Source organism: Azolla caroliniana, unplaced genomic scaffold (assembly GCF_043228905.1).
Source record: "Azolla caroliniana isolate FFs.n. ecotype wild unplaced genomic scaffold, voAzoCaro1.0.p SCAF_5, whole genome shotgun sequence".
Classification (NCBI taxonomy): domain Eukaryota; kingdom Viridiplantae; phylum Streptophyta; class Polypodiopsida; order Salviniales; family Salviniaceae; genus Azolla; species Azolla caroliniana.
The window spans coordinates 20,959,387-20,970,375 of NW_028230440.1; the positions used below are offsets into that span (position 1 = coordinate 20,959,387).

The following is a 10,989-nucleotide window of genomic DNA, read 5'->3' on the forward strand; positions in this document are numbered from 1 at the left end:
CTCAGCCGGAACCCACATACGCCTCAGTCACGGTTAAACCGTTTGCACGCGATGTACCTTAAGCCAATATTCCGACACCGATGGAGATCGACACCATGCGTCGACGCGGCCCGTTATCGGAAGAAGAAAAGCAACGACGACGTGCCAATCGATTATGCCTTTATTGCGGTGGACCAAGGCATATCGCAATCAATTGTCCCCATAGGCCAAGAAGACAGGTAAATCAAATCGTCGCCTGTACTAAACCCGAGTCAATTCTTCCCTTCGGAGTGTCTGATAGTATTAATAGTACTAATAGAGTGTCAGATAGTATTCATAGTACTAATAGCCTAAGTATCTCAAACAAATTTGAAATCCTTAGTCAATTAGATGAAGAGTTAAACGATTGAGTCCAGCCAAAATAGGAGCCGTTTGGTTGGACAGCAGCCCTAGATCTGTACAGCCCATTAGTGGTTCCATTCCTTCCAAGCAAGTTAGCAATGTGTTCCTAGCCCAAGTCATTGTTAGTATTAAAAGTACTCCCCCAGTACCCGTCCTAGCACTCTTAGATTCCGGAGCTAATTCCTATTTCATGGATCGAAATTTTGCCCAAGCTTCTCATATATCCCTAAGAAAACTTCCTTGTCCCGCATCTGTAGTAGTCATTGATGGTCGTCCCATTGCTTCCGGGAATATTGTAGAAGAATCAGAACCCATTCAAGTTGTCCTAGGTAGTTTTGTGTGTGTAATATCATTTAATATAATTAGTAGTCCAGAGCATCCCATTGTCCTAGGATTACCTTGGTTTGAATTATATAATCCAGCCATAGATTGGAGAACAAGAGAAGTCCGATATCGACCACCCCAAGAATCTACTCACCGAGTTTCGACCATTTCACTCCATCAATTACGCAAAGAAGGACACAAGGAGGCAATGTTCCTATTTGCAATATTAGTACATCCTTCCAGCACTATTAAGGAGTCCTCAGTACAACTTCCGGCAAAATATCATCCTTATGCCGATGTATTTGACAAGGTAAAAGCCGGTACCCGTCCTCATCACCGTCCCTATGACTGTCCCATCGATTTACAACCAGGAACCGAGCCACCATGGGGACCAATTTACAACTTGTCACCCACCGAGTTAGAAGTCCTTCGAGCCTACATAGAGGAGAACTTGGCAAGCGGGTTCATCCGTCATTCGAAATCTCCGGCCGGTGCACCCATCTTCTTTGTCAAGAAGAAAGATGGCTCACTTCGTCTCGTCGTTGATTACCGCGGATTGAATAAGGTCACCATCCGGAATAGGTATGCACTTCCTCTTATATCAAGTCTTTTAGAGCGAGTTAATGGTGCCAAGTTTTTTACCAAAATTGATCTACGAGGAGCGTATAACCTCGTGCGGATCCGACCGGGAGATGAATGGAAGACCGCCTTTCGCACGCGGTATGGGCATTTCGAGTATACTGTTATGCCGTTCGGCCTAACCAATGCACCCACAGTCTTCCAACACATAGCAAATGATATATTCAGAGACCTCTTGGATATCTGTTTGATCATCTATCTTGATGATCTATTGATTTATTCGAAGACCTAGCAAGAGCACGATTCTCATGTACTATTAGTACTAAAGTGACTCCGCGAGAATGGTCTTTATGCCAAGCTAGAAAAATGTAGCTTTGACTGCAAGCAAGTGGAATTTCTAGGCTACGTCATCTCCTCAAAGGGCATCGCCATGGATCCAGCTAAAGTCCAAACTGTACTAGAGTGGCAAATTCCACGATCGGTACGAGATGTACAATGTTTTCTAGGTTTTGCTAACTTCTACCATAAGTTTATACAGGATTACTCGAAGATTATCTTACCCCTCACACAACTTACGAAGAAGGGCCAAGCATTTCTTTGGTCCATTGAAGCAGATATGGCTTTTCGGCATCTTAAGAAAGCCTTTACATCAGCACCGATTCTAGCTCATGTGGATACTAGCAAACCATTCATCATGGAGGCCGATGCTTCAGATTTTACCCTTGGTAGCATCCTTTCTCAACAAGGAGATAAAGAAGAGTTGCATCCGGTGGCTTTCCATTCGCGCAAATTCGATGTTGCGGAAATCAACTACGAAATACATGACAAGGAGTTATTAGCCATCGTGGATTCATTTGTGCAATGGCGGCATTTCTTAGAGGGCTCTCCACATCAAGTTGTTGTCTTTAGTGATCATAAAAATCTTGCTTATTTCCAGAACGCTCGCGTACTAAATCGACGGCAAGCTCGGTGGGCGCAATTCCTCACGCGTTTCGACTTCAAAATCACATATCGACCGGGGAAGTAGCAAGGAAAAGCAGATGCACTATCACGGCGTTCATATTTTGCACCTCGTCCTGGTGATCCAACACTTGGTAATCAAAAGCAAGTAATCTTGGGACTAACACGATTGCACACGACGCGGATTTTTCACACCCCAATGGATTCACAGATTACCGATGACATACGTGCAAACTTGAAGATGGATAGTTTTGCTCAAGACATCCTGGCGCACATTGATACTTCTCGAGCATCCTGTTCTCAGTCTCAACAACCAGGTATTGACTACCGACAATTCGAATATCATGATGGTTTGTTATTCTTTAAAAAGCGCGTATATGTCCCCGATTGCTCCTGTCGCCTTCCAATCGTCCAGCATTGTCCCGACACCCATACGGCGGGACATTTCGGTAGTACCAAGACGTTGGAGCTAGTGCAGCGATCTTTTTGGTGGCCTCACATGCGCCGTTTTGTCGATGACTACGTTCGGACCTGTGATGCTTGCTGCCGAGCAAAGATGCCACGACACCATCCACTTGGCTTGTTGGAACCCTTACCGATTCCAAGTAAGTCGTGGCAGTCTATTTGTCTTGATTTTATCACAGATCTGCCGTTCTCGCAGGGGTTTGATGCTATCTTAACCGTCGTCGATCGATATACGAAGATGGCACATTTTGTTCCATGTACTAAGTCCATCACTAGCGAGGAAACCGCCGCCCTAGTCATGCGTGAGGTATTTCGGCATCATGGCCTCCTAGACAGTATCATCAGTGACCGAGGACTGCAATTTGTCTCCAAATTTTGGCAGCATCTCTTCAAGATGCTCAAGGTCTCTTGCAACCTCTCCTCCGGCTACCATCCTCAGACCGATGGGCAGGCAGAACGAACAAACCAAACGCTGGAGCAATATCTCCGGTGTTTCCTGAGTTATCAACAGGACGATTGGGCCGAGATTCTTCACTTTACGGAGTTTGCGTATAATAATGTTGTTCACTCCTCGACTCGAGTCTCCCCATTCTACGCTTATACCGGTTCTCATCCTCGTTGGTCGGTGATCGACACCCCAGAGCTACCTACCAATCCTCGTGTCGGGGCTCATTTGGAGAGACTACGCAAGATCCAGACAGATCTCTCGACTCATCTTCGTCATGCTCAACAGACACAGAAGACTTATGTGGATCGTCATCGGCTTCACTCCTCTTTCGCCATTGGAGATCGAGTATGGCTCTTACGTCGTCACATCAAGACTACTCGACCGTGCGACAAGTTGGATTATCGACGACTCGATCCTTTCCGTATTACGGGTAAAGTTAATGATGTCACATTCCGCCTTGATCTCCCTCCGCAGCTTTAGATACATCTGGTTTTCCATTGTTCTCTTCTTGAACCTTATAAAGCAAAAACACCATTCCCGATCGTGTTACACCACCGCCGCCCCCGCTGCAGTTGGACGCCGGCCCGGAGTATGAAGTTGCAGCCATCCTCGATTCCAAACTTATTCGCAACAAACTTTATTATTTGGTCGATTGGGTTGGTTATAGTCCGAGCGAACGCACTTGGGAACCCGTCCAGCATGTTGCCAATGCTCAGGATCTGCTTGCTGATTTCCACCGAAAGTATCCAGACAAACCCGGTCCGCAATCAACGCCGACTTGTTCCACTCGTCGTCTTTAAGGGAGAGATAGTGTCATGATATGGCAAGATTCGAACCCATGACCTTATGGTATATGGGTCGAGCTCTTAACCATCACACCATCTATTGTAATTCATAGGATATTATTTTCATTTATGTTTTATTATAAGAAAGTAATGTATATTCCAGATTTCTCTGGAACATTCTAGAAGTTTCAGGATTACTCCTGACAACACTATAAAAGAAGGCACTAGGCATTATGTTGAACCAAATTGGTTCAACGCCAGTCTTAAGCCTCTCAACCGCTTTGTACTTATCTTTCCACATAATATATTAGCTGCTGTCATCATCTTTCTCTCTCTCTCATCCTCGCTATCTCTCTCTCTCTCTCTCTCTCTCTCTCCTCTTCTCATTTCCTCTCTCGGGAATCTTACGCAATCCCGTCCTCTTAGTACTAATAGTACTGCTCTTCTTAGTACTAATTCCATCTTTACTTTAGTACTATTCTTGACAACAATAATTAGAGAAATTATTCTCTAATTAAACCCAACACCCAAGAGAATAACCTCACAATTCTCTCATAAGAATTCTCTAAAATGGTGTTTCCCAACTCTCTATTTCTCTCAAATCTCACAAGCCTACAACTCTTGGTGGTCATGCCTTTTAAATGACTGAGGCTGCCTTTATATATATAGCCCTCACTTCACTAACTTTTGCATGATAATGATGCATGCATGGGCCTTTATATATACTTCATGCAGATGAGAGACGTGGCTTTTCATAAACCACAAAAATTAATTGAAGTCATTTAACATCATGCTTGTCATTCGAATTGATCTATCGGTTGGGGGCGAGTTAATCTTAGTGTTAACCCAAAGTTCGTTGTAACTTCATTATATATAGGATGAACAATGGAATTCTTTTTAATTTTTCACTCCACTTCTTTGGGATTTGTTATAGGTCATTATGGCTAGAGCCATTGTAATGTTTTCAGCTTAATGATTTTGTCATGTATACAGAACTTCTACTAATGAAGAAGAAAAGCTTTTTGAAAAAAAATAAGTTCTTTGTAACTTAGTCTTTGGTCGTGTGGATCCCGACAGCGATCCACAGTTCATTGTAAGGTTATGCATGATGGTGTTTTTTGTTTAGGAATGGAAGGTAGCTACTAGCAACAATTACACACAAAAAAGAAAACACAGAAGAAAGCAAATAATATGCTAGTTTTAACTATGATCATATCTTACCTTGCTTTGGTGATAGTAATCTTGACAAGTTGAATTGCCATGAATGCATACCCTTAGAATCTAGTCATATCCGAAGGTTAAAATACTTTAAATGTCCTGTCTCTAGAATGACTCTATTCTATGTGAAGCTTTCTTGCATTGCATTACATGGTCCTCCTTTTACTTCCTTTGGCTTTCTGATGATTATTAATTTGGAGACCACTATAGGGATGGCAAGTTAGGTGCCGATCTCTCCGACAATCATCTTCGGATGCTGTGTAAAAGCTTCGCTACGATAACTTGGGTTGGGTAAGAGCTAGTACCAATCTCAAGCTTGCCAATAATATTGTTGACATTGTGTCAATGTTCCATCCCTCGGGCAGTGTAGGTAGGACTTCCTTTATGTTCTGGTCCGAAAAGTAGAATGCGATCGATTGCTCATTGCAGCTCTCAACAACTCCGATCGCTTGGCTATCCAAGTATAGACATACATACATACATACATACATACATGCATGCATGCATGCATACATACATACATACATACATACATAGAGAGAGCGAGAGAGATGAAATGGAAATGTGGTGTCATATTGAACAAGGTGAAAGAGAGGTGAAATGGAAACGTGGTATCATTGGAAGATGGTGAAAGAGAGATGAAATGGAAACGTGGTATCATTGCAAGAGGGTGAAAGAGAGATGTAATGGAAATGTGGTATCATATTTAAGAGGCTGAAAGAGAGATGAAATGGAAAATTTGTGGTATCATATTTAAGAGGGTGAAAGAGAGATGAAATGGAAAATGTGATATCAAGACAGAGACATTATTAAGGTGTGTCATCCAGTAAATTAACATGAACATTGGTAGTGTCATCTAATATATTTTGTGCAATAGTGATCAGATATGAACCCCAATGTCCTGGCTAATGAAAATATGGCTTGCCATTAGGGTATAGAACCAATACCAAAATTTTGTGTGTGTGCATCTCCCACCAGTGATGTGATGCATTGGCAAAAAATTTGCATCATTAAAAAACATGTGTTTTTGTTTGAATGTTTCTAATCTTTACATGTCGGGAAACAATCTTGATGGGTTTTCACTGCATTACATCGTTGGACACAATAATGTAATGCAATGCTAAAATAAATTGTGTCGGACAAATGATAATACCCCTAACTTTGAGAGAAGTGGCTCTCTCCTATTGAAGGATTAGGATTCAGCTTGAACCAGGGCTGGGGATCATTTATTAAAAGCACAAGACTATAGAAAGTGATAAAATGGTGTAATCTACTTGGTATCTGGGATGTAACACCAATCACTATCACAATACACCACCAGTTCAAACCTTTATCTTAATGAGGTCAGGTTGTGCCGAAAGACACGAATTGTGAGAGGGTCACACCACATCCTCAACGAATAGAGGTGGAATTTGCTTGGTGACACATGATGATGGGGAACATATCATCACAAATCATGAAAAATAATCATGTGTGACCACATCTCAATCATGAAACATAAGCGAAACGAGGTGTAATGGATGTTGACAAATGCCGTGGGAGACTTAAATCACATACACCCTTATAGTAGTATATGGTGTTTCATGCTCTATAGAAGCATATTCCGAATGTATGCTCTTAGATTAGTACAAATCCATAAAAAACTAGCAATGCTATCATGTCTATGTGTGCTTATACACAACCAAAAAACTGTTAAAAGATCGTCTAGGATGTATAGTCAAGTTTTCGAAACATTAGATACTAATCGAAGTTGCCATTATGATCAAAGATGAATTCAGAATGAATGGCTACAAAGTGCATATGATTGCCTTCTTTACCTTTGTTTCGAGGACATGCCTTCATTTTGCAAAGGAAATTAAAATGGAAAAGTAGATTATTTAACAAACAAGAACTGACTTTTTTCTTTCACTGTCAAGGGAAAAGAGAAACTTAGATTAGCTGAGATAATGGGGTGTTGTTAATTAGGTTATACTGTTATGATTGTCTTGAGAGCAACACCTTGCACTTCACTATTTCAAAGCTATGATCAAAGAAGAAACCTGGCATGACCATAACAGAGATTAGAGGATCCAACACATTCCCACAACTAACCACCTTCCTAGCTTTCATACTAGTGGCTTCAATAACTAGCAGATCCTCCATGTATCGAGGATCGAACCGAGATTGCTCGCCCACCCTGAAGATAGTGGCCGGGTGCTCGAAAGAGAAGGCCAACAAATGCAAGAGCCAAACCCACTTGGCCGCGATAAAGAACGACCTTGCGAGCTCGTCAGACCATGATCCAACTCCCCGATCCAACACTTCCTCCACTCTATTCATCTTTTGATCACAGAAGGCATCGAAATCCTCGCTATACGCGTTCGAATCTCGGTGTACCAACTCCGTACACCTCATATGTAAGATTGTTACATATGCTTTAAAGAACGCATTGGGTCGCTTCCTCGGGTCTAGGACGTGATCGTGGGTTCCATTCCTTTGGAACTTAATGTTCTCAAAGTGTTCATAGAAGGCTTGATTTATTAGAGCCTCGAGTTGATACCTCACGCTCTTCGACACTCCAGGAGATACTTTGATGCTTTCTATGTTTTCGATCGTCGAGGTTCCGGCTCGGACCTCGTGGAGAAACATCCGGCAGAAGTGCTTCACTCCCAATTGGGCCTCTAAAACAGCACGGTGAAATTCCTCCTTCGACGGGCCAATATGTGATAATGAGGGCTTGGGCGGTCTCATCTTTAATGTGTGAAAATGCTCTAATCCAGCCGCCATTGTCGCCAGCGCATCGTCCGTATTCGGGGTCGTGTTCACACTACGATGCCCGTGTCCGAGCTGTTGTCGAAGTTGTTGCGAGTGTTCATGAAGGTTTTCGAGTTTCTGATTCATCTCTAGGATGGCCTTCTTCAGCACAAGCACTTCAAAACCCGATCCATCGGCCTTCTTAAAATCTCCGCCTCGACGAGATTCATCGTGTTTCATCCGATTTACATGATCCATGGGCACCACATTTTGTCGGGCACCATCGTCGATCGCATTTATGCTGCCTTCTCGTGCCACACTATCCGAATCGAGCTTTTTATTGTGCTTGAACCATGACATGATTTTGTTACTTAATCCCGATTTGTGCTTTTCGGGAGAATTGTCATACTGCAAAGAAGATCGATGGAAAATTTTCGATGGAATTTCTTTCGATCCTCGGGCCCTTTGATCCTGATCTCTCGGCTGGCACTGATTTTTAGCTAATCCATTTGAGTTGCCCCTGAGCAAATTATGGCAAGGAAGCATTGTGTTTGCATTTGCATTTTTAATTTTCTGTGTCTTCGGGGATCTACTAATGTCAGAGCTCTTATGATAATTTTGCCGATAATTATGATGATGATGATGATGATTTTTTTTGTGTTGGATCATATAATTCTCTGCAGGTGAAGCTGTATATTTTGATTTTGGGCTTATATCGCGTAGAGTTCTGTTCATGATCTTGTCTTCTATCAATCCTTCTGCTAATGAAATGTCAAATTTGCCATTATTTTGCTGCATATTATCCTCACAGAAAAGTTCCTTGCAAGGCTGCATTTTACAATCATATTAAGCAAAATGAGATTAGCTCCATAAATGTAAATTAATGAGAATAAAATCTCAAAATTCAATGGTTTTTCGGGATATTGTGATTAAGTCTCCAAAACTCGATGGAAAATCAGAATCTGCATGTACAGTATATAGGAAAACTGAATGCCTGGGAAAAAAATTAAATTTTGCAGGTATAACCGGGGATTTGTATGTGTAGGATTGAGAAGAGTATTTATATTAGAGACGATAATCATGGTATCATGATTAATAATCTAGTTTTTCTAGTAATTAATTACAGCAATTGGGTACTGAATGATAGGCACATATAAGTGTGAAATCATTAGCAACTCGTAAATTGAATGATAGTATGATCATAGTAATGACGAAATTACTTGGGATTATAATCATCAGGGAAGAATAATTACTCACTCATATCTGTAGATCCACATCAAATAATTCAATGTCGATTTCTGTGGATCTCTACATGGATTCTTAAATAGCCCACCATCCATTCAATGCAATAGAATTATCAAAACATTTAAATGGACCAACATATAGATGACATTATTGATTGGTACAAACTAATAGAAGTATCAAAAACTCAATGACAAACAGCATATATATATATATATATATATTTATTTATAATGACAGTTTTAATTTGCCATATTCCTAATTCAATCAATATTGTCAGATTCAATCATATTGAGCTACTAATCATGAAGATTAATCGTTATGATTTGAGTTACTAATTTTTTTCCATTTGAAATCAAGAGTGACTAGAAATTAATAGTGATCTGCAGTAGTAAACAAATTAATTACCGTGTCAACTGAGGAATAGTGAGGATCTGTGTCGAAGGCGGGATACTCTAATTTGCCGGCGGTCAAATTAGATAGTTCACGGCGGAATGATTCGAATTGCAATGATGAGATGAGATCATCTTCATTACTAGAATCGAAATTGCTGCTTGGCTTTCTCATCATGAAATTGTATGTTGACTGTAATATAAGATTAATACACACACCAGAAAAGAATTATGTTTAATTAACTAAACAAATGTGGCCAATCATTTGATGAGATTAAGCAAGACGATTAGATCTAGATGAATGAAATAAATAAAAAATGGGTTATTAGACATTAACAATCTAACAAGATAATCAATAAAACGCCATTTTAGAAACAAAAAAAGAGTACTATTATTAAGAGAATTAATAGAGATGTTAAAAACAGAGTCCTTCCAAATTAATCAGCAAACCTTCTTTCTTCATACCTAAGAAATGCCCTAAAATTGATCTCTGTACTAATGCCGGAAAATTGCAGCCATAATAACAGTAGCAGTAGCAGTAGCAGTAATCCAAGACAGAATTATTACAGAAATCAAAGTTTAAATTTTTTGCTTTTTTGAAGAAGAAGAGTGATTTCAGGAGAAGCTGATGACAATCGATCGATTAACTAACTCAGTCTTAGATTTAAAATCTCTCTCCTACTTTCTTTAATATAAAAGATAATTTGGAAGGGACAAGGAAAGGAAGGAACGTGGAGACATGGGTGGGGGTGGCCATGCACACACCAAACTATAATTTCATTAATCAATCTATATATATATACATTATACATTATATATATATATATATAAATGTACTGGGGTGTATTGGGGTGTATCTAATGGTATGTTATATATGTATGTATGTATCTAATGGTATGCTATATATGTGTAATGAATGTATTGGGGTGTATTGGTATGTATCTAATGGTATGCTATATATGTATGTATAGATGGATGTATGTGTAATGAATGTATTGGGGTGTATTGGTATGTATCTAATGGTATGTTATATATGTATGTATGTATGTGTAATGAATGTATTGGGGTGTATTGGTATGTATCTAATGGTATGCTATATATGTATGTATAGATGGATGTATGTGTAATGAATGTATTGGGGTGTATTGGTATGTATCTAATGGTATGTTATATATGTATGTATAGATGGATGGATGCATTGGTATATGGATGTAATGGATATATTGGGATGTATTGGTGTTTATAGATGGATGCATATTGGATGTATTGGGATGGGATGTAATGGATATATTATTTATTTCTTTGTTTTTAAGAAAAACAATTCCTTAAATCATTAGTATAAATAGTTTACAAGATTTCAAACTCTATGTGATCGGCGAAGGAAACAACCATTTTGGAGGTTGGACGTGCGAGAGAGGAGTGCCATTCTTGGAGGTGATGATGTAATGGATATATTGGGATG

At 40.0% G+C, this 10,989-nt stretch overlaps 1 protein-coding gene across 1 annotated transcript; it reads right to left on the reverse strand.

Moving 5' to 3' along the window:
• Window positions 1-7,013: 7,013 nt before the first annotated feature.
• Window positions 7,014-8,717, reverse strand: LOC147864417 (uncharacterized). The gene has a single exon (XM_087319127.1). The coding sequence runs from the start codon at window positions 8,689-8,691 to the stop codon at window positions 7,135-7,137; it is 1,557 nt and encodes a 518-aa protein (XP_087175253.1). The 5' UTR covers window positions 8,692-8,717; the 3' UTR covers window positions 7,014-7,134.
• Window positions 8,718-10,989: the final 2,272 nt, after the last annotated feature.